Source organism: Euleptes europaea, chromosome 3 (genome assembly GCF_029931775.1).
Source record: "Euleptes europaea isolate rEulEur1 chromosome 3, rEulEur1.hap1, whole genome shotgun sequence".
NCBI lineage: Eukaryota > Metazoa > Chordata > Lepidosauria > Squamata > Sphaerodactylidae > Euleptes > Euleptes europaea.
Window position 1 is genome coordinate 2,042,494 of NC_079314.1, and position 27,557 is coordinate 2,070,050.

A 27,557-nucleotide genomic window follows, 5' to 3' on the forward strand; every position below is an offset into this window, starting at 1 on the left:
AACCCTGAACTGGTTACCCTGTGCAGGTGGCCCCCCAGCCTATAAACTCTTGTGTTTGGATTATGAGTTATGAAGGAAGGGGCTCACCCGATGCAGCCCCCCCCCCGGAAGGTGCTTGAGAATGCCCCTCCCCCCCTCACACACAATTGTCCTCTGTTTTAGTTTTTTGATCCCAAGCAGCATGCAAAGGTTTATTGCTTCGCAGGGGCTCTCCCCTTCACAGGTTGTGGGCTGTAGGTTGCCAGCTGGCTAGAAGACCAAATGTCCGGCTCACCTCCGGACCCCTGATCAGAGGTTTCATATGCAACAAAATTAGCAGATGTTGCTTTTAACGGCTGGCAGCCAAACATGATCCCTGCCGCAGATAAAAGGGCTCCTAATGGGATAAGCAAACAAGCACCGGTTCAAAACTTGACATCCTGAGCTGGGCTGTGGGGTGTCATGCTGGGTGAAAAACCTGGTGGACCTGCCTGGCCTCCATTGTCTTCTTCCAGGCGTGGCTTTTGGCCAAGGGTACAATCCCAGCTGGGGTTGCCAACTCTATGACCGCTCCCTGCTTCTCCTGTGTTTTTAAACAGAAGAGGCAGACATCGGCAGGCGATCCTTCTTCCTGCTGTGCCAGAAAAATCTTCTGCTGAATTCAGCAGCAGAACCGAGTGATGGTGAAAAGGCACAAGCACAGGTGGTGGAGGAAAGTGCTGTCAAGTATAGCGTGGCGTAGTGGTTAACAGCGGCAGACTAATCTAGAGAACTGGGTTTGATTTCCCACTCCTCCACATGAGCAGCGGACTATAATTTGGTAAACCATGTTGGTTTCCCCACTCCTCCACATGAAGCCTGCTGGGTGACTTTGGGCTAGTCACAGTTCTCTCCAGACTCTCTCAGTCCCACTTACCTCACAAGGTGTCTGTTGCGGGGAGAGGAAGGGAAGGGAGATTGTAAGCTGGTTTGATTCTCCTTAAAAAGGTAGAGAAAATCGGGGTATAAAAACCAACTCTTCTTCTTCTTCTTCACAGCCACCTTATGGTGGTCCTGTAGGGTTTTCAAGGAAAGTGATGAACAGAGGTGGTTTTGCCACTGCCAGACTCTGGCTCTGACCCTTGTCCTCTTTGGTGGTCTCCCATCCAAATACTAACCAGGAGGGTTACCGCACTTGTATTCCCACCAATGTATTAAGAGTTTGAAAACGTTATGAAAAAATACTGTTCGCACTTTGTTTGGCCCCTTTAGCTGTGAAGATGTCTTCCAACCATTTATAAGCCGTGGTATCCAAAACCCCTTTTAAAGCGGTGTGTTTTATAACATTTTCAAACTCTTAATACATCGCTGGGAATACAAAGTGCAGTAACCCCCCAGAGCTGACCCTTCTTAACTTCCGAGATCTGAGGAGGCCTGAGCTAGCCTGGGCCATCCATAACAGCACAGATATATTCTCTCCCTGATTTGCTGGCAACCCTACAAATCCCCCCCAGCCCCTCGCCACAAATCACACAAGCTTTTTCTTCATTGTTAGTCCATTTTTTATTAAAAACATAATTTGTTGATCAAATAATGTTGTACAAATGCCAGAGAAATGGCTCAATTTTTCACAATTACAACCACTCGCATCCCAGCTGACAAAGTGCCTCTCTCTCCCTGTAAGCCCTGCACAAAACCTTCATGAAAGAAGCATCCCTGTCCTCCTTCCCCCCTCCAGGCATGCAAAATATCAGCTCTTCTTCAGGCTGCACCCACCCCATGCAGTGAAAGGAGTCCCTTTGGCACTTCCCTTTCTTTCAGATGGCTGGCAGCCTCCTTAAGATGGGGCAACGAAGGAGTTAATGTGAGCATTGGGGCCATGCAAGGCACGCATGCTGGGAACACTGCCCCATTGACGATTGTCCTTCGGTCCCAAAGCCTAGTGTGAGCACAGGCTGCCTTTACCAGCCACGCCCAGCAATTAGTGGGGCCCAGAATGTACAAGAAGTTGTCGCGCCCCAGGGCATCCTGATTTCCTGGTCAAAGGTTAGCTCTTGGAAAAGCAGGGACAGACGCCAGAGAACACTGGCATAAGGAGCGAGCAGCGGGTGCAGAGAGGTTCTGCTCTGTTCCTCCCAGTGCTCTTAAGGAGCCAAGCTTGGGCTCAAACTAATGCCGGTGGCATTTAGCAAATCGAGCCCTATTCAGTTGAAGCTGGCTGGCTGGTTGCAGAGCAACTGCTGATTTTTGAAGCAAAAACCCCCAAAACAGGCCTCGGCTGTTCATTGCTCTGACTGCGCATCACTTAATGTAGTAGAGCAGCCTGCGCTGTGCTGCTCATTCCAGCATTCCTTTTATGGGAGGGAGAGAAGGAAAGAGAACTGTGACTCCCACATACCCTGATTTCCCACTGGCAATCAATTTAATTTTCCCCACCCTAGCCATTGTGCTTTAACCACTGGGAGCCACTATCTCCCCCCCCCAACCAGCCAACCCACATTTTTTTAACAACCCAAATGTCTACCTTGAAGGCACCCCCTGCTTCTTGACCCAGAACGGAATCAGAGCTGGCACCTTGAAATCTTTTAGCCTTCCTGCTGTGCCTGTTAGAATACCACTTTGCAGGGAAAACTGGAGAGGGGGAAAAAACTCTGCCCCCCCCCCCCACTATTTTCTCATCTTCTTGTGCTTGGTCTCACATGTGGAACGGTTTTTAATCTGCTCTGCAGCCAGACTGCGTTGCTTCTGCCATTCAGCTGCAGTCCAGTCTGGGAAGGTGGGGGGTTAATCAGGGAGATGGAGCAGACCAGGGGCCTTGTCTAGCAGAAAGCTAGACAATCAGCATGGCCCACGTTTTTGCTGCTGCTGACCCTTTTGCTTTTAGCCCAGTTCAGTCTTGCTGCCTTCCCAAAACCAGAGAGGGAGCCCACACACCCGGAGAGTCCACATCCACCCCTGAGACTGCGTCAGATTTACAGTAGCTAAGCAAAACTGTTAGCTGAGAAGGGAAAGGTGCAGCTGGGGATGGCGGAGCAACAGTCTGTGTCTGAAACCAGCCTCTTTTCCACTCCAGCTGAACACAGGCAGGAAGATGGCTGTTGGTGTCGATCTGTGAGTGCACTGACAGCCCAGAAAGCTTGCCGCCTTTTCGGACTCCCCCGGTATCGAGTGCTTTCCTCGCAACCACAGCCAGCGCTGGGAATTCAGAAGCGGTGCTTTTGGCAAACAGAAGCAGGCCCGAGGGAGGTGAATCCAAAGCTGCCTGGCAACGCCCAGCCCAAGAGATAGCAGAAAGCGGGAGAGATTGGGGCAGTGCCAGGAACTGCCACAAAAGCAGTGGGGTGGCACAGAGAGAAGCTTCCCCCCGTCCCCCACCTGAAACAACCTTCATTGGGATGCACACAGCTCCTGGCAGGGGGAAACCCAAGGCCTGCTTTTCATCGCTGGGCTCCGTTTCCAGCCTTTCCATTACAACAGCAGCTGGGCGTGGACAGAAGCTTCCTTTTTTATTCTCAGCCGTGGGGGCTGGGCGAAGGCTGAAAGGAGAATCAAAGCGGTGTGTGTGTGTGTCCGCATATGTGATTTTCCCTTCCCCACAAGAAGCAGTGCTTTCCCTCTCCAAGAGTCCACATAGGAGAAAGCGTGGGTGGGTGGGAAGGCATAAAAGAGGTGTGTGTGTTTGGGTCTAAGGAGACCACGGGTGGAAATTTATCGCCCAATCATTTCTTTTTGATTACTGAGTAAATTGTACTGCTCTCCAACGGAACGGTGGGACCCAGGCTTGGCTGAGAAGGACTGTTGGAGTTGAAGGCTAGTGTGGTATACTGTATGTCCTCTTCGCCCTATAAAAGACCAGAAGCAGAAGTAAGAGGAGGAACTTTAAAAAAATAAAATAAGGAGGCAACCCTGGTTGCAACTGGGAGACTTCCAAAATCGGGAGGGGTAAGGGTCCGGACGAAGCTTGCGTGTCTCCAGGCAACCCCCTGAGGGAGGCCCACCTCCCTCCGTGAGAACCAGTGATTTAAATTCCAGAAAAATGGTTACAGATTACCATTGACCCAGATATCCACGCTTGGTGTCAGAGACAGTCAATGTACTCTGGAGTCAGAGAGCTGACCCCAGTGTACTTTGGTTGTCAGTAAGGGCTACACATTAGTCAGAATCCAGCAGGTCTAGGCGTACCGACGGATTAGAAGAACAACTCCTGTATTGACCTGGTCTCCTGCCTTTAAGGGCAGTCTGACCTACAGAAATCAGCACGTAAACCTTTTCATGAAATGCCAGGAACCGGTATCACCCACGAATCAAGCTGCTCCTGAAGTCACAGGAGCTGGAGCCGGTAAAATAGTTGGCAACCCTAACTAGGTCCTACTTACTTCTCCAGACTGGAAATGGACTCCAGAATCCCCCAAACCTCCAGTCTGATCTGCTTTAACCACCAGACCCCACTCCCCATCTAGAGTTAGGAGCAGAGGGGTGGAGGCCGGATGGTGGGAAGTGCCGTCAAGTCGCAGCTGAACAGAGGTGGTTTGCCCTCGCCTGCCTCTGCATAGAAGCCCTGGGCTTTTTTGGTGGTCTCCCATCCAAGTGCTAACCAGGGCCGACCCTGCTTAGCTTCCGATATCTGACGAGATTGGGCTAGCCTGGGCCACCCAGGCCCAGGCTCTGGATACTTTACGGATCATAATAGTCCATCCTTACCGCCATGGGTTTCGTGTCAGTGACGCCCTGGTCTGAAATGACAGACAGGACAGAGAAAGACAGTCAAGAAACGTGAATGTACAACAGAGCTTGAACCCAAGCCCCCACAGAGACAAGCAGGAAGCACGGAAAAACCCAACTTTCCCTCGTTGGGGAATCGCTCCCAATCAAAAGGGAAAACGCCCATGAGGTTAGCAAACAAAGGGAGGGGCGTGAACAGGATGAGCAAGCCAACGCACCATGGAACAAAAAAACCCCAACAACCTCTTTTTTAGGATCCTTCCCTTGACTTTAGGGGTTGTTGGACCTGGGAAAGGCCTTTAAGAGTGGCACAGGAGGGTGTGTGCTGCTTCTCCCAGCTCTACACCACAGTGATGGAGAAAAAAAGCCACAATAGGTAAAGTTCTCGCTTTTATGCCACTCTTAAGGGCCCAGGATCCTACTCAGAGCCAAGATTTGATCATCTGCTCTTGATATCAATACAGTGAACTGTGGAAGGAACAGTCAACTCGATGAGTGGGGTGGGGGTGAGCTTGGGGAAGGAGGGCCCCTCCTTGACTCATCCCCTGTTTTAGCCCCGCTGACTTTCCTGGGCTTGGAGGAGGCCTTCCCTCGCTGGAGAGTTCCTGCTCCGTTTTTCACAAATCCCTGTTGTGTTTCCCCTGCTTTCCCTACCACCAGGCTGTTTCGGAGCTGTAAGAGGATGAAGGCTTTGGGGGTGGGGGAGGGAGTGGGCGAAAGGGCAGGGGCAGGCACCGACACACTCCACAGAGAAGAGCAGCTTCTGAGATCCCGGTAGCACCATCAGGGCTCTTGGAAATGGCAGACGGAGCAGTGGGAGAGTCCGGTGCTAAAAGCGAAATTGGAGCTTCCCATGATGCACTTGGGTTGGGGATGGGATAGTCTCCTACTGCAGGGTTCCCCAATGTGGTGCCCATGGGCGCAGTGGCAACCGCCAGTACTTCCCCTGGCACCCGCCAAGCCTTTCAGAAAGTGGGTGGGGCCACTGCAAGGCCGGGCTTGTCACTGGCGGTCCTCACTCACATGAGAGCGTTTCCCACGGGAGAATGAGGCAGACTTGCAAAGCACCTGGGCTTTCCTTGCATCAGTGTGTGGTCCCACTCCCTCTTCAGTATCTTGTTCTTCGACAGGAGACATGAGGAGGGAGATATTCTATTTGGCTCCGCCTCCTGAGGCAGCCATTTTGGGAGTGGCGCTCAGCACCCCCTCTCGAAATTCCGAAGGTGCCCACAGGCTCAAAAATGTTGAGGAAACCATCCTACTGGGTGGAGAGGGCCCCATCGAGGGGCACATGGGACAGCCCCCCCCCCTTCCAAATGACAGGCCAGCTTTGTGGGAGGCATCAGCAGGACAGAACAAGCCACGTGCTTCACACAGGCCCCGGCCCAGCCCGCAGGGCTGATACTTACTTTGGCCGGGTGCAGAGGGTATGTTTCCATTGGATGAGTGCTGCTCCATCCTCCTAGGTAAACAGCAGACACCGTGTGACCCTATGGCAAGCAGGGGTCTCTCCCCCAACACAGCCAGCAAACCCTACCCCTGTACTGCTGAGCGGTCTTCGAAAACAACACAACTCCACCTGCTCCCAGCCCCACCCTCCTTCCACCCATGAAACAGCCCCCACTGATGGTTTTCAGATCCAGTCAACTACTCTCCTGAGAGAGCCCCCCGAACGCCTGCTGTGGGACCCCTGTGCACTGCAGGGGGTTCTGGGATATATTTGGAGGGGTAGCAGTTGTTTTGATGCTCAATCAAGAAGGGAACAGGGGCAGCTCCTCCCTCTCCTTGTTGGAGGGGCATGGCAATTTTTTTGACTGGGCACTGTGTCAGGAGCAGGTCATGAGGATGGTATGCGATTGTGCTGCTTGCAGGTGCTGTTGTGTGATTCTGCCCAAGGTCGGGCCATGCCCCGTGTTTAGAGTCCGTAGTGTGCCAAGTACTCCTTCCTGTCTTGGAGGGGGGTTGCTTAGACAACCTGTTATCTACTTTCGCTCTTCCATATATGCTGTGTATCTTGCCTCTGAACCTTACTAGAATCCTTCTGAATATGGCTTCTGTAACCTGTCGATTCAACCCAATAAAACTGCTTTCGTGGATTTGCCGTCTGCTGAATTCTGTTTGAGGGATGGAGCGCAGGGCTAGAGCTTACACACTACCCCTTTTTGCCCCATTGTGGCTATGGCCCTGTGTACCGATCGGGGACTAATCAGCCATATGGGCCCCAGTGAGTTTGTGTCTTAGGTCCCATCTAGGGGCTTCAGTGAGGTTCAGCACTGCAGGGAAAGCCAGTAGCGATGAACCTCTCTTTTGGAGGTGTTTGTCTGCCATGCTTTCCCTGAACAGCCCACAAGCTCCTTAGATCCCCTTCTGAAAAGTAATGCTCCATGTACGTCCAGAGTGTTCTAGAAAAATTCAGTTATAAGATTTAGAATTCGTTGAGCTATTACTGTTGTTGCCTTACAGTGTTTAATGTTAATAATACTGCCTTAAATGTTATCGATATTTCAAAATTATTTTAATTCGGTAAACATTACATAAGAATTTAAATTGATTTTCATTATTATAGTATTACAACTAATTTTGAGTCCAGTAGCTTTGAGCCCCGTGGCGCAGAGTGGTAATCTGCAGTACTGCAGTCCAAGCTCTGCTCACGACCTGAGTTCGATCCCAACGGAAGTTGGTTTCAGGTAGCCGGCTCAAGGTTGACTCAGCCTTCCATCCTTCCGAGTTTGGTAAAATGAGTACCCAGCGTGCTGGGGGTAAAGGGAAGATGACTGGGGAAGGCATTGGCAAACCACCCCGTAAACAAAGTCTGCCTAGGAAACGTCGGGATGTGACGTCACCCCATGGGTCAGGAATGACCCGGTGCTTGCACAGGGGACCCTTTACCTTTTTTTTTTTTTTTTAGCTTCTTAGAGACAAGCACGTTTTTCACGGTATGAGCTTTCAAGTGTCAAAGACAAAAATCTTGTTGGCCTGTAATCTGGCCACAGTGATCCATGCAATGGTCACCTCCAGCCTAGATTACTGTAACTTGCTCTACCTAGGGCTGCCCCTGAGACTGATCCGGAAACCCCAGGGGGTGCAGAATGCTGCAGCTGTGAGGGTCCTAACTGGGACCCTGCCAAGAGCTCATATGCCACCAATGTTCCAACAACTGCACTGGCTCCAGGTGGAGGTACCCGATCAGGTTCAAGGTGCTGGCCCTAATTGGTCTGCGACTTTCGTATCTACAGGACCGTCTCTCCTGGTATGCCCCCAAAGGAGCATTACGCTCGGCGAATAATAACTTATTGGTGGTCCCTGGCCTGAAGAGTATCCAGGTGTCCTCAACCAGGGCCAGGGCTTTTTCTGCCCTCTCCCCGGCCTGGTGGAACTCCCCCTCCAGTCAGACCAGGGCCCTGATTTAACACAGTTCCGCAGAGCATGTAAGACCGAAATGTTCCAGCAAGCCTGTGGTTGAGGGCAGCCATGATATGTTATCCCCCTCCCACCCATTTTTTTCTGTTTCATCTACTGAAACCGGGGATGGGGGTCCCTGATAGCTGTCTCCGGGCTAATTATGGGCCAGTGTGCAAATAGGCGCCAATTGGTTGTTGGTTAATTTTAATCCTGTGTTAGTTTTCTTGAATTGGTTTTATATGTTATGTGTTGTATTTTGATGATTCTAAGCTGCTCTGAACCTGGCCTTGGTTGGGACAGAAAGCGGGGTATAAATTTTTAAAATAAATAAATAAAATAAATAATGTGCTACTGGTCTTATATCTAGTTGTTCTACTGCAAACCAACACAGCTACCCTCTGAAATTATAGTACTACAATTATCTTTTAAAAAATAAACAGTACTTAATATTGGTTTTTAAATACTTTGTCTGATAGATTTTTGAATTATTCACACCCTTATTTCATACAGCTCTGTTTAATAATGTCCCTGTGAACACAGGAAGCTGCCTTGTACAGAGTCAGACACTTGAACTTCTAAGGACAGTAACATCTACCTGCAGGTAGCAGTTCTCCAGGGTCTCAGGTTGAGCAGGTTCCTACTATCTGATCCTTTTTAAACTGGAGATGCCAGGGATCAAACTTGGGATTTCTGTATACAAAGCAGATGCTCTGCCACTTATAGGGTGCCAGGTTTTGGGGGCAGAGCCTGAGGAGGGCGGGGTTTGGGGAGGGGAGGGACTTAAGAGTCCAATGCCATAGAGTCCAATTGCCAGAGCGGCCATTTTCTCCAGGTGAGCTGATCTCTATCGCCTGGAGATCAGTTTTAATCACAGGAGATCTCCAGCTAGTACCTGGAGGTTGGCAGCCCTAGACCATTGAGCCACGCATCACCCCAGCGGAGAATTTAAACAAATGCAGCTTCTTCTGTCAAATCATTATGAGTGTGGGAGATGCTTCCTCTTCCACACGCTGAATACTGCAACACGAGTTAGTGTCTGCGTGCTTCAGTAGGAGGGATACACTGCAGGATCCTGAGCATTTCCAAGAGACATGTGGAGCAGGATTCCAACCCAGGGCAGAGAGACAGGAAAGACACCCAGTGGCACAGCCTTGAGCTCTGAGAGTGAGCAAAGAGGGCAAACCGAACCCAGTGATCAGAGCAGGAAGGCCTTGGCGAATGCGGGAAACGGCGAAGTCCGGGGCGGGGCCCCCGATCCAAAGGCGACCCGTCTGGGCTACTTACCCCAAGGTGGTCTTCTTTAACACAAAATACAGCACAGCGACAATGAGCACAACTCCGACAAGGCACCCAATGACAATCCCGACTATGGCCCCTGCAGAGAGGCCTGGGTCCACAAACGGAGCTGGAAAAGAAGGAAAGGAAGCTCTGTGAGTGCCATCTCCCAAACTCATTTCATCCCACAGAGGACCCAGGATAACCCCCCCCCCCCCAGCAAAGTTCCTTCTTCTGGAACCTAAGCCAAGGTTGGTCCTGGGTTTTTAAGCTGGCTCTGCTCTTCAGGATTTAACAGATATCCCGCAAGTGAAGATTTTCCTTGTAGAAGGATAAGGGATGGTAAAAGCTTCACCTATTAGTATTTATTCTGGAGAGACTGCTACCAAAGGAGCAAGAACAGGGGGAGCAAGAGAGAGAGAAAGAGAGAGTTGCCATCCTACCCCAAACTTCCCTGTGGCTTTGATTTGGGCTTGATTTAATTGTACTCTGGCAAGGCAATAAAAAAAAAGTCACCCAGGTGGGGCATTTGTGTTCACTCAGAAGGACCTATGAACTGGGGCTGCTCCAAGGAAAGCCTGGGCTCTCTTCACCAACGTCTGGAGCCTTCCTAGGGTTGCCAACTCCAGCTTGCGAAATTCCTGGCCATTTGGGATTTCATCAAGGTCACCCTCCAAAGCTGCCGTTTCCTCCACAGGAACTGATCTCTATATTCTGGAGATCACTTGTGATTCTGGGAGATCTTCAGGCCCCACCTGGAGGCTGGCAACCCTACTTCCAGCACACGCTTGCACAAGAAGAGGGGATTGATTGCAACTCCATTTTACTGACTGCGGTCATGTAATCATGAGATGGTGGCCATTTTGGGCAAGAGAAATATGGGGAAAAACACAGGTTGCCAGGTTGTAAGCCGGAGAGTCCCCCATATCTCAGCACTTCCCAAACTTCCAATAGCCAACACCCACCTTTATCCTGAATTAAAACAGGGAGGCATGCTGCACTCTTATGCCAAATCTAAAACAAGACTACAATCTTCCCCTGCCCAAGTTGATTATATCCTTGCCTATAAATCTGAGGAAGGGAGCTTGGATTCTCGAAAGCTCATACTATGAAAATCTTGTTGGTCTCTAAGGTACTACTGGACTCAAATTGAGCTGTTCTGCTGCAGACTGACACAGCTAGCCTCTGAACTTAGAAATCTTGTTTCTGTAACCAAATTTAGCAGGAAATTGGGCATTCCAAAACAGCAGCGGAACCAAAGGTGACACAGGATAGGTTGCAAATCTTGGGAGACTCACCGGGGTGGGCTGGGTATTTAACTTACAGGGAAGCCCCTGGCAGGCTGCTGCCCGGACAGCCCAGCCCCAGTGGCTCTCCTAGCTTTGCTAGGACTGAAAGGCTCAGAACTTTCAGTCACAACACTGGTCAGGACCGACTCACTAGCTGCCTCCTCTGGCACTGCCACCAGTTGATGGCGAGCCAGGGGGGAGGACGTGGGTTAGCTGGCACACAGTTAGCACTGCTGGCCGGGTCTAATCTGAACAGCCAACCGGATGCCAACCGGATGTTCTGCCCCTCAGCCTGTTCCACCCCCATTCCACAGGCACATTATCCAGGCCATGCAAAGAAGCTAGTGGGTCTAGAAGACAGCTCAGTCTGAACTTGGGTCACCGGGAGGACAGAGCCGGAAGCTGTTTTCAACAGTTTTGGTACACGTGCTGGATTAGCACAGAAGAAGGCACACCCGAGGACCCCTTTCCTGCACCACAAAAGTGCCAGTGCACTCTAACTTCATACACTCCCTGAACAAATACCATAAAATGCCTTGGCCTGTTTTACCTGTATTGCCTTTTAACAGTGCTTAATTGTATATTGGGGTTTTAACTTGTCAGTCACTAAGGACATCTGTGAGCTGCAGCTTTTGCTGGTTTGCTAGACCCCTCAAGAGAGAGAAGGTGGGGTATAAATATTTTACAAAAATAAAATTAAAGTAAATCAAGGGTTAGGGAAGAGGGGGTTTAGCCTCCAGGTGAGTTTGAGCCCCAGTATCCGTCCTTATGGAAACCGAGGAGAATCCACATTAGAAATCATTTCCGCCCCTCCTTGCCAAGGCTGGACAGCAAGAGGTAAGGACATCAGCATAATCAGACTAGTGGGTTTACTCACAGTCCACGGCTATTTTACTAGGGTTGCTCTTGGCGCTGTTGGCACGGTTCCCGGCCTCACATGTATAGGTCCCCTCATCGTCTTTGCTGATGTCAGGAAAGGTGAGGACTCGGATCTGCTCGGAAAGTACTGGGATGGGTTTCCCATCCTTGAACCAGGAGATGTTGACACTGGAGTGTTCAGAAGTGTTACAGTTTAAGGTGACGTTCGTGTGTTCTTTCACAGATAAATCTGTAGGCCACAAAATTGGTGGGGACAGCTTTTCTGGACACAAAAAAGAAAGAAGGTGGTCACAGGTGATCAGTTAAGGAGCACTACCTTTAGGCCACCCCTTAAGATAGGATTTCACTACCTCTGTCCGTTCACTACCCCTGGAGACTCGTTAGAGAGTTCCAACTTTCAAAAGGGCAGTCAATCATACAGTTTTGAAAGCACAACTTGACATTGTTCAACTCTAGCCATTCTGGGAATGCCATGTTGCCACCATCACTGGTTTCCTGAACACCCCTGCTCTATTTGTTGTACACACAACACTACAAAGGGTTTGTGTATGTGTAAAGTGTTGTCAAGTTGCAGCTGATTTATGGCGATCCCATAGGGTTTTCAAGGCAAGTGACTTACAGAGGTGGTTTGCCATTGCCTTCCTCTGCCTAGCGACCCTGGCATTCTTTGGTGGTTCCCCAATCCCACCCAATTATTAACCAGGGCCGACCCTGCTTAGCTTTTGAGATCTGACAAGATCAGGCTAGCTTGGGCCATCCAGGTCAGGGCTGTGTATGTGCTAGGTGCATTATATTACGATATTATTTTCTAGTCAGGGTATACTAGGGTGGTGGGGTCAGGAAGAGGCTTACATTTCTGGGGAGGGGGGGACCACATTGTCTCCTAAGGATTCCCTCGTTTTAGGAGCCATTGGCAAGGAATTCACTGGGAGGTGTCACAGTTTTTCAAATGAGCAGTTGAGATAGAGAAATGCAGACTGAGAGAGAGAGAGGGAGAACACTTTGCAAAAAAAGAAATGAAGTGGTATCAACTGCAAATATTTTAGAGGCTCTTTGGAAAAGTGAGGTTTTTAGTGTCTGCTTGCTGAACAAAATTTTACCCACTTTTAAACCCCTTACAGCTCAGTCCCTGGATTGTGAATGTCACCTATTATTCTATGGAGTCAGATGCCAACTCCTGAGGGAAAGTACATATTTACTGAGACATATTATGCAAGGAAAAGGCAAGATGCTGCTTACTCAGGTGTATACATGGCCCAGTTTATACCATCAACGGTAACAGTCAAGATTTGTTTGTTTTGTCTGCAGACCTTGTAGAAGAGAACTTTACAAGGGATTCTGGCCCATGGGGCAGAGATTAATGTCAGCTACCCTTAAGAATTTTTTTTAGCCACTGTGACACCTCACTGGGTCAAAAGGCAACTAAATATATTTTGGTGACTGAGGAGTAGGGTTGCCAACTCCAGGTTAGGAAGTTCCTGGATATTTGGGGGTGGACCCTGGGGAGGGCAGAGTTTGGGGAAGGGAGGAAGCTCAGAAAGGGATGCGATACCATCGAGTCCACCCTCCACTGCTGCCCTGTCCTCCAGGGGAACTGATCTCTGTAGGCTTGAGATCAGTTGTAGTTCCAGGAGGACTCCAGGTTTCACCTGGAGACTGGCAGCCCTACTGACAAGGTAGCAAACCCATAGCAACAAACGAAATATTGGCCTTAGTAAGACTGATGTGTTTTGCAAATTACTGAGAAGAGAGATGAAGAGGGGAGAGGAGAGAGCAGAGGAGAGGAGGTGTTGAGATACATTTCCAAGGTTCTTTCCATGGGAGCCACCAAGGCAGAATTGAAAGACAGTTATAGTTGCTGTGGAAAACTTAGCACACGACCAAAGCTACAACAACAGACGGGGGGGGCTCTGTGCACGTTGCCTCAGACATACACAGCTGCTGTCCTAGGTGGCAAAGATAGCCCTCAGGGTGAGTCAGAAACCACCAGGCTCTTTCTCATTTCATGGGATTCGGTTTTGTTGACACAGTAAGGAAATGTAGCAAAGCAGACAGGAAGTGGCTGTGCTGAAGCCATGTGAATAACACAGTGAGGTCGGGAGGAGGAACTGGGGTTTGTGGTGAAAAGCCGCACCACATCATCCTGGAGATAAAAGCCAATTGATTTTATTTTATCATTCTGCATAAGCCACCATGGAGATCCCTCTATGCCAAAGAGTCCACCCTCCAAAACAGCCATTTTCTCCAGGGGAACCGTTCTCTGTCGCCTGGAGATTAGTTGTAATTCTAGGAGATCTCCAGGCCCCACCAGGAGGCTGGCAACCCTACTCCTATCATGCTAGTCTTCTGTGGGAAAGTTTTTTTTTGGGTATTATTTGCCTTTGTGGGGAGCATTCAAAAATACTATTTCCCCTCTTACAGTCCAAAGCTGCCAAGGCTACAAAAACCTTGATCCCTGATTCTACTCCACCTGCTGTTTTAATCTTTTCCGGATGGCTTTGCCAAGTTTTTAATATTCATTTTTGTTTAAAATTGTTTTGTTTTCTGTTGAGCCCCAGGCGGCTTACAAACAGGACCCCAGTCCAAGCAGCACAGTTAAAACCAGTCTAAAAATCACCCACTTGAAAGGTCAACAGAGTTTTTATTAACCATTTGTATTTCTATGCTTTAGGTTTTCATTTGCACAATGAATGCAAGCAGCCTGCAAACTCAAAATTTGGCTGCGAGTCCACCAGGATAGAAATGCTCAGTATAAACAAACACATTCTAAAAACAAGACCTCTTCCTACATGTGCCAGTTTTTGCTAGTACAATCTTGGCACAAGAGACTTGCTAAATTTACATCCCACTCAGAACTCAGGGAGATGCGCTCTCCCATCTAGGCACTGACCGGCTCCAGCTTTGCCTGGATTCAGCTCAGTTACCTTCCCAGCCTACCTTAGGACACGATTCTGGTTCCTAAACAGAGCTGTCAACTCCAGCTTAGGAAATTCCTGGAGGTTTGGGGGCAGCATCTGGGGAAGGTCAGGTTTGGTGCAGCACTCAGAGAAGATGTGATACTACTTTAGGACCTCTGTTTCTCCTAGAAACAGTGTGGTGTATTGTTTAAGAGAGGCAGACTCTGATCTGGAGAACTGGATTTGATTCCCCACTCCTCCACATGGACGGCAGACTCTAATCTGGTGAACCAGGCTGGTTTCCCCACTCCTACACATGAAGCCATCTGGGTGACCTTGGACTAGTCACAGTTCTCTCTGAACTTTCTCAGCCCCACCTACCTTTCAAGGTATCTGTTGTGGGGAGGGGAAGGGAAGGAGATTGTAAGCCAGTTTGATTCTCCTTAAGATAGAGAAAGTCGGCATATAAAAACCAACACTTCTTTTTCTTCAATTCTACTGTATACGAGAGAGCCTGCCCTCTGAAGGCACCACATCCTCCAGGGGAACTGACCTCTGAAATCTGGAGATCAATTGTAATTCCAGGTGAACTCCAGGCCCCACCTTGAGGTTGGAAACCCTGTGGTGGGAAACCCAGGTGGTGCCCTCTGCACCCCAAAGCCACACAGTAATAACTAATTTGCTAACCAGCCATTCTTTCATGGCCACCAAACACTGCTGCATGAAGCCGATGCTTGTCTCTGCCTAATGCTAGGGCTGGTTTAGTTCTGTGACACATTAAATTGGTTCCTAATGGACCATGTCATCCAGATCTACATATGTGGTGGGACAAGTACATGATTTCCCCCACTGGCACCAGATCAGCAATGCTGCACACAAAAGAATGACTTTAGCCGTTGGAGATGCGTTCCAGGTAAAGAAGCCAAGAGAAAAATCAGTCCCAGCAGCCAGCTCTGAGTTCACAGATGGCTCATTGCATAGTAGGTAAAGGAGTGGAGTGACAGGCAAAGGCAAACAGAATGGAGTTGCAAATCCCAGGAGAGAAATGACAGAACAAACAGCAAACTGGAGAAAGCAGCTTTGGGCGATAAACCCCACCATGTCTCAGCCTAGCCAGCTACTCAGTTCAGCCAGGGAGGGTGGGGTTTGGGGAGGTGAGCAAACATAATGCTATAGAGTCCACCCTCCAAAGTAGCCATTTTCTCCAGGGCAACTGATCTCTATTGTCTGGAGATCAAGTGTAATAGCAGGAGATCTCCAGGCCCCACCTGTTGGTTGGCAACCCTACCCACAGCCCAGCCACTTAAAGCAGAGGTCCCCATAGGATTGCCAGCTCCAGGTTGGGAAATACCTGCAGATTTTGGGGATGGAGCCTGAGGAGGGTGGGGTTTGGGAGGGGACTTCACTGGGGTGTAATGCCATAGAGTCCACCTTCCAAAGTGGCAATTTTCTCCAGGTGAACTGGTTTCTGATGCTTGGAGATCAGTTGTAATCCCAGATCCCCAGCTACCACCCTAGGTCCCCACTTTTTAGAGTTGGAATTCTGACACAGGGTGGTGGGCACAATCACAACATGGCTGCCACATGAGGTTGAGCCATCCACACAGAGGAAGTCCAAGGATGGGGAGAAGAGGGATAACTTTAAAAATTCACTGGGATAGAGGGGGAGAGAGATAATAAAACCAACTCAATGGCCAATCAGAAGTCTTACTGGGCAAAAGCCCCACATGGCCCCACCCATCTTCCAAAAAACACTTGGTGGGCACCACTAAAAAGGTGTTGGTGAATACCACGGCACCCACAGGGACCCCTGACTTAAAGGCTTCCTATAACCCCTTAGCACACAATTATCTCACATTCAGCACTGATGCACCCATGCTAAATTAAATTAACATTCTGTAACGAGCAATTCCCATTCTGCACCAAGAATTCTGCACTCTGTGAGCAAATTATGCAAACCTGTCCAATCTTATCTCATTTTCTGAATTTATTCTGCAGGGTTTGTTGTTTTGCCACAAGATATATGGCCGATCATGGAGAATAGCAAGTCCCAGTCCCTGGAAAACCTATTCAACAATTTTTCAGGCTTCTGAATTTTCAGCAGCCATTTCTCAATCTGATTCTCATAAGCATAGTGATCAAAAACTTGATTGTTAATTAAAAACAAAAAATGAAAACTGAGATCCTTAGATTGCTGGTTTCTGTAATCAATAATACACAGTGTACCATTTCTGCACTCTCACAAAAATGTGGCATGTAGACAGCCCGGCCAGTAACTACCCTTTTTGTTCATACAGTCCAATCTCATTTGTTTGCACAAAGGGATGATTGGAGTTTAGTCACAACAAGTTGACAGCAAAGACACAACCCCTGAATGATTCGAGTAGCTTCTGTTTCCTCTTCTAGTATTTCAGCTGCATTTTATTGAAACAGGAACTCTCTGCCCTGATACACAGAGCCACCCATTTCCTTCTGTCCCCTAATGCAAGACCTCTTACATACCTCATATACTAGTTGACTGGATGCGCACAAAGCCATCTCAAACAGCACAAATTCTCTTAAAGCCATGTTTCAGGACTGCTGAAACAGTTTGCTTTACTCAGACGCCCAAAACAGTTTGCTCTTACTCAGATGTATAAGAGCAAGAACTCTGGGCCCTCAGGAGAAGACACCAGTTCATGTTTCTGTTTGAAATACTGATTGAAAGGAGGTGTATCCAAAACAGTGACTCATGCAGAGATGTATCAGGCAGCCTCTCAGAGGACAAAGAATTCCGCCACGTTCCTGGGCCAGAAGCAATTGACTGACCCAGCCATACCTAATCCTCAGATACAGTGAGCTCCATCAGAAGCAGGGACAGAGCTGGTGGCTACGCAGATACACAGCAGATATTCTTCATCCTCATCCCACCTCAACAGCAGGGCATTTTGTGCACAGATTTTTCAAAACTGCGATTCTCCCAATAAATAGAAACGAAGCATGAATGCTTGCATCCTTCCCCTGAGCATTATGCATGGGAAGCCAATGGGAGCTGCCCTGGGCCCCACCTGCCTGATGGAGGGAGAAGAAAAACAGCAGGCTTCCACTGCCACTGCTCATGCCTCCCCATCAGAGTTTCAGGCATCCGGCTTCTGATGACACCTCCCTCCCACCCCACATGGGGCGAGGGCTGCTCTTGCTTGGCCCCACTAGGGGGGCTGGTGGGGGGTGGCAGTGACTCTGGGTCCCAGTCATCAACTGTTCCCAAGGGCCCCAGAGTCACTACGACTGCCCCGGGAGTTCCCACTCGCACAACCACAATGGCAAAAGCACGTAGATGGGTAGTGTCTTTGGTTAACGGGCAAATAGTTGTCCACCAAGGCTTTAGGTTGTGAACTTGAGGGCATGTTTTTGAAACCAAAGGCAGAAATGACGCATGACCAGATGCAAGGTTCAGCCCTCTGAAAAAATATGGACCGATTCCTTCCATAACCCATTTTCCTACTTATTACAGAGTATCCAAAATATGAACCGTGAGGGAAGGACAATGACTCAGCTCAAACCCAGCCCCCTTCTGATTGTATATATTACTCTTCCAACACACTTTGACACTGAGAGACACTGTCCTTCAGTGTTACTCCTCTGAAGATGCCTGCCACAGCTGCTGGTGAAACGTCAGGAAAGAAAATACCAAGACACAGCCCGGATAACCTACAAGAACTGATGAACTCTGACCATGAAAGCCTTCGACAATATAGTGAGGGAAGAAATTTGGAGTTTTGAGTGGAAGATCCACTAAGAGGCTGAAATCAAGAATCAAATCCAGTCTGAAGGCATAAGATGGTGTGCATGGGGGGACAGAATCTTGGGAAGAAAGCAAAGAAAAGGAGATGGTCAAGGCAGTGAAATGTCAAAGAAGATACATCTCACAACAGGTCCCAATTTACAGCCTTTGGTAGCAGGCGATTGCTTTGTACGGGAGAAAGAACCATGGACCACGGACCTAGAATTGCCTATAAATACTTGGTTGACACTAAAGAAAGAGGAGGATTTGCTTTGCCAAATTTTAAACTTTATGCGGAAGCATCAGTATTAGTGTGGCTAAAAAATTGGATACAATTGAAAAACAATAGACTTTTGGACCTGGAAGGCTTTGACAATAGATACGGATGGCACGGTTACTTATGGTATGACAAATTAAAAATACATAAGGGCTTGCAGCATCATTTGGTTAAATCCTCATTAATAAAAACTTGGCTAAAATATAAACATCTTTTGGAACCCAGAACACCACTATGGATCTCCACGCAAGAGATGTTGATATTGAGACCACTGAGACCAGCACAATTTCTTATTTACCAAGATTTATTAGTATGGAAGGATAATAAATGTGCCCTTAAAGAATATGGAGAAATGAAGGAATATATAACTTGGCTTCAATATTATCAATTACAATCTGTATTTACGCAAGATATGAAGTTAGGTTTTGTAAAAGATAAATCACTTTTTCAGTGAATGTTGTTGGATAATAATGAACATTTAATATCAAAAATGTATAAGATGTTATTGACTTTGTATACAGAACAAAACCTTGTTAAACCAACAATGATAACTTGGGCGCAAACTCTGGGACATGATATTCATCTGCATAAATGGGAAAGACTCTGGTCAAAAGACATGAAAAATATCTGTTCTCAATCATTGAGAGAGAACATATATAAAATGATCTACAGATGGTATTTAACACCAAAGAAATTAGCCAAAATGTATGGAAATATGTCACCAAATTGTTGGAAATGTCAAGAAGAAGTGGGTTCATTTCATCATATTTGGTGGCTTTGTGAGAAGGCTAAGAACTTTTGGGATATGATTTACAATGAATTAAGGTTGATATTATAACAAAATATTCCCAAGACACCAGAAATGATGCTGTTAAGTATAATACCAGATACCATAGTGACCCAGAGATCTTTCTTGATGTACGCCACCACAGCCACCAGATTGGTATATGCTAGGAGATGGAAAATGGCTGAGATACCAAATAAATCTGAGTGGATAGAAAAAATGATGGAACTAGTTGAAATGGCAAAACTTACAGCATCAATAAATCAAAAAGACGATAATGAATTTGCAACTGAATGGGAGGCATGGACAAATTACTGTTTGAATGAACTTAACTGTGATATTAAGAAATTTATTTTGATCTAATTCTGATCTGTTGTAGGGGATATGGATGATTTGTTATAATAGAATTAGACAATAATTACAAAGAGAGCAACAATGATAATAAAGAGACAGAGGAGGGGAGAGGGGAAGTTAAAGAAATATACATTTGATAAGATAAGAAAACACTGTTACAATATAATTAATTAATGGATATGTATAATGGAATATGAAATGATTTTGGAAAAAAAAAAAAAAGAGAACCATGGACCACGGGAAACGAGCACTGGAAGACATACCGATGAAGGAATGAAGTCTGCTGGACTGACAGAATGTGGTCTAATGCCAAATTTAATGGCAGATGAAGAAGCTGGGATTCAGGACAGTTATGGGGAAAGGACCAGAAATAGGAAATGGGACAGTTATACAGGTAGCCGCTGTGAGGACAAATGTAACATCAGAGAGTGAGGAACCACTGAGGGAGAAGTTAATAATTTAGCCTGAACATAGCGATATCACTAATGGCCCCCACACACATAACCGTGTGGTAAGTGACACAGTCAGTATCGATTCTAGGTTTGGGAAACATGGAAGGATCCAGAAGATAGAAAATGGGAGAGGCAGAAAATAACTATTGTGAGGGAGAAGATGATGTGAGAGGAACTATTTACGTAGGGCTGGGCTTCATTCTTTGTCACCTCATTTCCTGTGCTTTCCACACAGAAAATGACAATGTCTTTGATGTTTCTGTCATGCCCTTTCATGCCCACGTGGCTCACAGGGTTAGCTCTCTCTTGGTGCTGAGGCCTTCGTACGGGTTTAACAAATCAGAAATCCTCCCAGCTGGGTGGCAGCCCACCTTGCTTTAAGTTCTTGCTCACCTTATCTTACAACCTACTCTGAAATGTGTTAAGTTATCCCTTTGATAATAATTCCACAGAGGCAGCCACAGCAAAATCAGAGGTCCCGTGCCACCTTAAAGACTCAACAAATTTATTCCAGCAGAAGCATCAGTGAGCCAGAGCTCACTTCCTCAAATGCATCTCTGACTTAACGAAAGCTTATGATGAAACAAATTTGGTTGGTCTTTAAGGTGCCACTGTTCTTCTTTTCGTGCAATGCATTCACTGTACACATTACAATGGAGCAGTCTGCTTCTCCCCCTCTGATATTTGTGTGTGTTGATCACGTCTCATGGGGTGGAGCCTCTGCTCAGTTAGTTCTGTTTGTTAGTATTTTAGACTGCCTGAGCTACATTGTCCTGAAACCAATTGCTCCCATTCCTTTATCTCCTTACTAAAACATGGATTTTGTTTGGAACACATCCATCTCTGCTGTGTGACCCTAAGGACAGGAACTGGAGCAAGTATCCTATTCCCGACTTGCAAGCCAAAGGGAACATCGTGTTTTAGCTCCCCTTTGGTGTGTCTCATAAATCCTACATTATCGGGTACTTTACCTAATTGGAAAATCTAGCCTCACTGTTGCTTCTACCAAAACCAACGTGCCTTCGACACTCAGCAACAGTTTATGGCACCAACCCTACTGATACTTACCTAGCACTTGGATCTCCCACATTGCAGCGCTGGGTATGTTAGTCATATCATTAGTGGCATTGCAGGTATAATTCCCAGACTCGTCAAAAGACAGGTCAGGGATCAAGAGCACGTTGCCGTTCCCAACTTCTTTCGTTTCATTAAAGAACCAAGTGTATTGAGCAACTGGATTGGAGTCAGCTCGGCAGGTGAGGTTGAGGTTGGAGCCCTCTACATAATAATGCTTCGGAGGGCTGATTATGGGGTCATCTGGCCCATCTGGAGCAAACACAGGAGAGTCACAAGGTGGGAAAGCCCAGGAGAATCAAGAATGCAGCCCCTTTCCTCCAACATTCAGTATCTCTCCACAGCCATAAGAGGCGGCTGCAGGTAAAAGATCCAGCATTAAAGGGGGAAGTGTTCCTCTTCCAGATGGGATATATTGAATCTAGAAACATGGCAATTCTAGGATAGATACTGAGTATTGGGGATGCCGCAGACTTCAAGAAGAGCCAAAGAAACACCAAGAAGGGTTAAGGAAGTAAGACGGTGCCACACTTACAAAACACGTTCAGTAGGAAGGGGTTGCTGGTGTCTTCACTGACGTTGTTAATCCCACGGCAAGTGTAGGAACCTGCATCAGACCGTCGGACTGGGCTCAACGTGAGGTTTTCGTGATTAGGGCCCTGGAGAGAGATGTGGCCTCCGTCCTCCAAAGTCAGGCTCTCTTTAAACCACGTGTATGAGACCTCACTGCCCTTAGAGCTGCAACTGAGGGTCACTGAACCATTCTCAGTGGTTTCAGAACGACCTTCAATGCTTACATTAAAAACTTCCTCTGTAGGGAAAGAATTGGGGAAGGGAGGGGGAGAAATTATCAAGGGGCAGTATGGCAGATTAATATTTTTCTTTCTTTCTGTGTTGGAAAGTACGACACATCTTGCCTCAGGGACTTCTGTTCCCTTGGAACTTTCTGGAAACTGAAAGATCACGTTACATTATATAGTTTGTTCTCACTGACAGAAAAGAAGGAAAGAACTTATAAAACTACAGAAGAAGCTTTGACCAACAAGTGTTGGAGTTCCTGACTTGGGACACAGAGAGACAGATGTTTCATGGAGAAGACAGATATTTCATTTTTGGGTGAATCCTGGAAAGAAACTGTAACCGTTCAGAAGAAAAGACAGTGGAATAAGAGGCTGTGAACACCAAACTTCAGAAAGGGTGGTCTAAATGTTCAAGATTCTGCTCCAGTGTGAGAATAGAAGAAAATCCCCAGGGGAAAAAAAAACGGAAGCCATACAAAGAGTTTGCCAACACAATGCAGTACCAAAGAAGATACATCCCATTGATGATTCTGACTCGTAGCCATGAAGCTTCTGATGGGTGTGGGCAGGGCACCCAGTAATTAACACTGGAAGAGAAGCACAAGAAGGAATCGAGACTGTTGGGTGGATAGAAAATGATGCAGCGCCTGAGGATGGAAAACTGAACAGCAGCTGTTGATATCAGATGAAGGCTTGGGACACATGAAAGGGTCCCGTGGGACAGTAAACAGGACAGGTATAAAGATATTCACCACATGTATAGATTTGCTGTCAGAACATGCACACAACAGGGTTTAGCTTTTGCAGAGTGAAGAAATTGCTCGGCAGGCATAAGTAAATGACAAAAGACATCCATTCTGGATAAAAAGGCCACAAAAGTGTGAGAAAAAGAGTTGGTATAGGAAAGCTGGTTTGTTTGTAAGATAAACTGTGGGATTTCTTCCCTTTTTTCACTTCCTTGGATTCCCACAAGAAAGCTGTATGTCCTAAGCCATTTGTGTCACAAACAGTTCCTTCAGATTGGTTGGCTGTGCCAGCACCCTAATGGTATGCATGGGCTACTTATATCTTTGTGGCTTGGACACACCAGAAATCATGCTCTTGAATACACATGAATTGGTTTATGCTCTAGATTGGGCCCCCCAACATTTTGAGCCTGCAAGCACCTGAAACAGGGTGGTGGGTGCAACCACAAAATGGCTGCTGCAGGAGATGGATCCAACTACAAAATAGCTGCCGCAGGATGTGCAGCCGACTACAAAATGGCTGCCACATGAGGCGGAGCCAACCACACTATATCAGGGAGTGAGGTTATGCATAACTCTAATAGTAACTCTTCAACAGATTTCCAATGGCCAGTCAGAAGCCCTCCTGGGCAAAAGCCCCACCTGGCCTTGACCACTTTTTAAAAACACTTCACAGGGCCAGGAAAAGGGCTGGCAGGTACCATGGTTTTCAAGGGCACCACATTGGGGACCCCTGCTCTAGTATGGCCAAAAATGTCCAAAAATAGTAGCAAAGGACAGGATACTCCTTTTCATTTGTTACAATCAGGATATTCCTGGCCCACACAACTCAATTAATATGAACAGCAATGAGTACCAAACTTGTTCTAGACCTAGGGTCATATGATCTGAGTGTGAGTACTCAACTAGCAGTTCTCTGTCAAATATAGGGGAATCTCTAAATTAGACGTTCAGTCACTACAATAAGAGACAGGGACAGGCAAGAGGAGCATTAGCTGGAGAGTCAACACAGATATAAGGTGAGATGCCTACAATGGTCATAGGATCACAGAGTTGGAAGGGACCACCAGGGCCATCTAGTCCAACCCCCTGTACAATGCAGGTAATTCACAACTACCTCCCCCCTCCCATCCCCAGTGAGCCCTGCTTCATGCCCAGAAGAAGGGGGGAACCCTCCAGGATCCCTGGCCAATCCAGCCTGGAGGAAAATTGCTTCCTGACCCCAATAGCTTAGATAACAGCTTGGTCAATAGCTTAGACAATTTTGAAAAGCTTTAGGCAACTGGAGACAATGGGGCTACTAGCCACAATGGCTTAAATGCCTGGAGGACTGGATGCCACATAATGGTGAGAGGGGTTGGCCATCCATCTTGTGGCATTCTATGTTTGGCCACAGCTGGAAACCAAACAATGGCTTTACTATCCGATGGATAACTCAGAAGGCGAAGGCTTGAGCAGGAAATTGAAAGATGTTTGTCTTCCAGGCTGGGTTGGCTTGGCTTTTTGTGTGTGCTTGTAAACGGAGGGGGGGGGGGTTACATAAGTGAGACAAAGCAAGAGAGGTCAAATAATGGCAGAAATGAAATTGGATTGTCAGGAGTGCAGAGGGGAAAAAAAGAGGAAGGTCTTTTATGCATGGCTGTTTCCCTCGCCGTCCTATGACTTCAGGTCTTTGTGTTGATTATGCATGCCATTTCTGACAATCAGAGGTCACCTCGCTTTCCCCCTGCATTTTGCTCATGTTTTCAGATACGTTTTATCATGAATTTGAAAACGCGGGCAAAAGGAGGGAAAGGCAGGGGGAGAGTAAGGCGACAGAAATGGCATGCATAATCAACACAAAGACCCAAAGTCGTTGTAGGGGTGATAGTGAGGGAAACAGCCATGCATAAAAGACCGAAACCTAAAGCACACAGAATGTGACAAATCTCTCTCTACTCACAACCATAGAAGGTCTCCAAAACAGCCAGGAACCCAGGCTCAGGAATTCTCAGCCTGAGAAACCAGCCCCAGATGCTTTGCTGCTCATACTCAAAAATTGCTCCAGGCCAGAAAAGGCCCAATTTAAACATAATGGGCAGGCAGGTAAGAAAAACAGACCTGTATGACATTGTGTGTGATCACAGGGTACATTTAAATGGTGGAGCAGCCTCTCTGTGGGCAAGATGGCCCAATTTAATCAAGTGCAAAGATGCACACTAAAATTGCACTTGGCTTTCTCGCATCTCCTTTCTATTGGGCTCTGGATGGAATCACCAAAACACCCAGGATATCAATGGGGACTCTTGGATCATACGTCCGAGAGACCTGATAATCTTCGTCTGAAGCCATACCAGTGGAACTCCCTGCACTATTTGATGCCTCAAGATCTTGAACATGTTCTAACACCCCCAACATCTTTGTTGAAGGACCACCCTCTCATAAGGACATAAGAAGAGCCCTGCTGGATGAGACCAGTGGTCCATCTAGTCCAGCATCCTGGATCACACAGTGGCCAACCAGTTACCCCAGAGTGCCTAGAGGCTGAGGCCTTCTCTTGATGTTGCCCCATGGCACTGATATTCAGAGGTTGACTGCCTCTGAATGTGAAGGCTCCCTTTAGTCACCATGGCTAGCAGCCATGGATAGACCTACCCTCCACAAATCTATCTAATCCCCTTTTAAGAAGGAAAAGAAGAGTTGGTTTTTATATGCTAACTTTCTCTACCTTTTAAGGAGAATGAAAGTGGCTTACAATCTCCTTCCCTTCCCCACAACAGGCACCTTGTGAGGTCGGTGGAGCTGAGAGAGTTTGGAGAGAACTGTGACTAACCCAAGGTCACCCAGCAGGCTGCAGGTGGAGGAGCTGGGAAACCAACCCAGTTCACCAGATGAGTCTGCCGCTCATGTGGAAAACTGGGGAATCAAACCCGACTCTCCTGATTAGAGTCCACCACTCTTAACCTCTACAGCAGGGGTGTCGAACTCATTTGTTACGAGGGCTGGATATGAGATAAATGTCACTTGGTGGGGGCCGAGCCATGCCTCCCCAGCCCAGATTGAGAGTGGGGGGGTGGCTGGCTCGCGGGCCAGATAAGAGCGCTCAAGGGGCCGCATCCGGCCCCCGGGCCTTATGTCTGACACCCCTGCTCTACAGTCTACACCACGCTGGCTCTCTAAAGCTGTCTATGCTTGTGGCCATCGCTAATCATACCTAATCTCCCTGATCATACTCTTAAGCAAGGGATGCAACTCATCTAGGTTCCTGTCCTGATGGGTAAGTTGCCTCAAAGAACATTCAGCTCCACCATTTGGTTTCTCTCCAAACGCATGTATTTTGGCCCTCAGTGGCCCCGGTGACAGAGATATTGAGGGACCCATCCTGTGAATACTCACCCAACACCTTGATCTCCAAACTTGTGTAGTTGGAAAGGACAGTCTCAGTGTTGGAAGCATTGCAGCTGTAATTCCCAGCCTCGTCAAAGGACAGACTAGTTATCGAAAGCTGGGGGCTCTTCTCGGGACGTTCAACCTCGTTAAAGTACCAAGTGTATTGTGGTGGTGGATGGGAGTCAGCGTAGCAGCGGAGAGTGAGGTTGGAGCCCTCCGCATAATGGTGCTGCTGAGGGCTGATTACCGGCACATCAGGCCCATCTGGAGCAAATACAGGAGAGTCATACGTTGGGGGAAGGCAAATAATTTTCAGCTGGGGGACGACGACCTAGAGACTTTTTGCCATCTTCCACTAAATGCACTGTAAGGTTGGACTAGCACATATCGGTGTGTTTTGGCACTGGATCGTGGCCTCTCTTGACATCAAAAGAAGCAGGATTGCACATGGAAGTCTCTGTTCAGACATCCCATCTAGAAAGATTTTAAGCTGCTCTCTCCACATCCATTTACTTAGGGCGTGTCTACACTCCAAATTTCAAATCCGTTTTATTCCCAAGCCACCCATTGTTTTGATAAACAAAGTGGATCAGCAGGAAAGAATCCTTCCAAAACTGCAATAGTCACGGTTCTGTGAAGGAAGCCATTACTTGTTTCAAACTAGCTGGAAGACCTTTGAAGCTACAATTATTGTAATCTTTTTGTTTTTTAAGGTTCATTATTGACTGATGCCACAGAGAGCAAAAACAGGAAGCAGAGGAGATTTTCAAAGGAAATTAAGCAAGATAAGGAGATTTGGAGATGGGGGAGCATTTTAATTTTCTTTTTAGAAACCTGTTTTATCTGCTAGCATTGAAACACCTTGGGGAAAGGGTGGGATATGAGCTAAATTGAATTAATTGGGAGCAATTTAGACTGCATGTCATAGCTGAGCAATGGAATCAATCTCTCACTGGTCAATGCAATGCAGATCTCTTAAATTCAGTCCTTCAGTGACTTCAGAACTGACTCTCCCATTTGGGATCCAGTGCAGGATTGCAAAACCAGAATAAGAGACACTACAACGATCTTCCATCTATTGTAAGGGCTGAGATGGAATTGTAGCTCTCAGGAAAATTGTATAAGGGGATGGTCACTACAATCTGGTAAAATTAGAGATTTTTGGCAATCCAGATCCAGAGTGAGAGCACATTTGGGGAGACGGCCAAGGTCGGCATACACCTCTTACCAATCTTGTTTGTATTAGTCACTGAAGTGTTATTAGGACCATATAATGTTTTTGGGGGTCTGAAGTTGAATACTAATGACACAGCTCCCACATTAACAGACCCAGTTACTTCTCTTAAGGAAGCGTTAAAGGTTATTCAAAGTTATGGACAAATATCCCAACTATAAATGGAATGAAACACGCTCTGAAAATATAGCATTGCATCGTGTGATAGCCAGTGTCTGATGCCCATGTAGAAAAACTATAAAATACTTAGGCGTTCATCAGATTATGAAGAAGGTATTTGAA

The 27,557-nt window shown here is 47.3% G+C and overlaps 1 protein-coding gene across 1 annotated transcript in view; it reads right to left on the bottom strand.

Annotated features, from left to right (window-relative positions):
- Positions 1-3,677: 3,677 nt before the first annotated feature.
- The window catches only part of LOC130475851 (carcinoembryonic antigen-related cell adhesion molecule 1-like), a 47,277-nt gene continuing 23,397 nt past the window's right edge, over positions 3,678-27,557 (bottom strand). The window contains exons 4-11 of the mRNA XM_056847747.1: positions 26,048-26,305; positions 21,662-21,937; positions 21,121-21,378; positions 11,524-11,787; positions 9,367-9,487; positions 6,090-6,142; positions 4,660-4,691; positions 3,678-3,800 (exon numbers count right to left, since the gene is read on the bottom strand). Of these exons, the coding sequence (XP_056703725.1) occupies positions 3,678-3,800; positions 4,660-4,691; positions 6,090-6,142; positions 9,367-9,487; positions 11,524-11,787; positions 21,121-21,378; positions 21,662-21,937; positions 26,048-26,305 (1,385 nt within the window). The remainder of the gene's footprint in view (positions 3,801-4,659; positions 4,692-6,089; positions 6,143-9,366; positions 9,488-11,523; positions 11,788-21,120; positions 21,379-21,661; positions 21,938-26,047; positions 26,306-27,557) is intronic.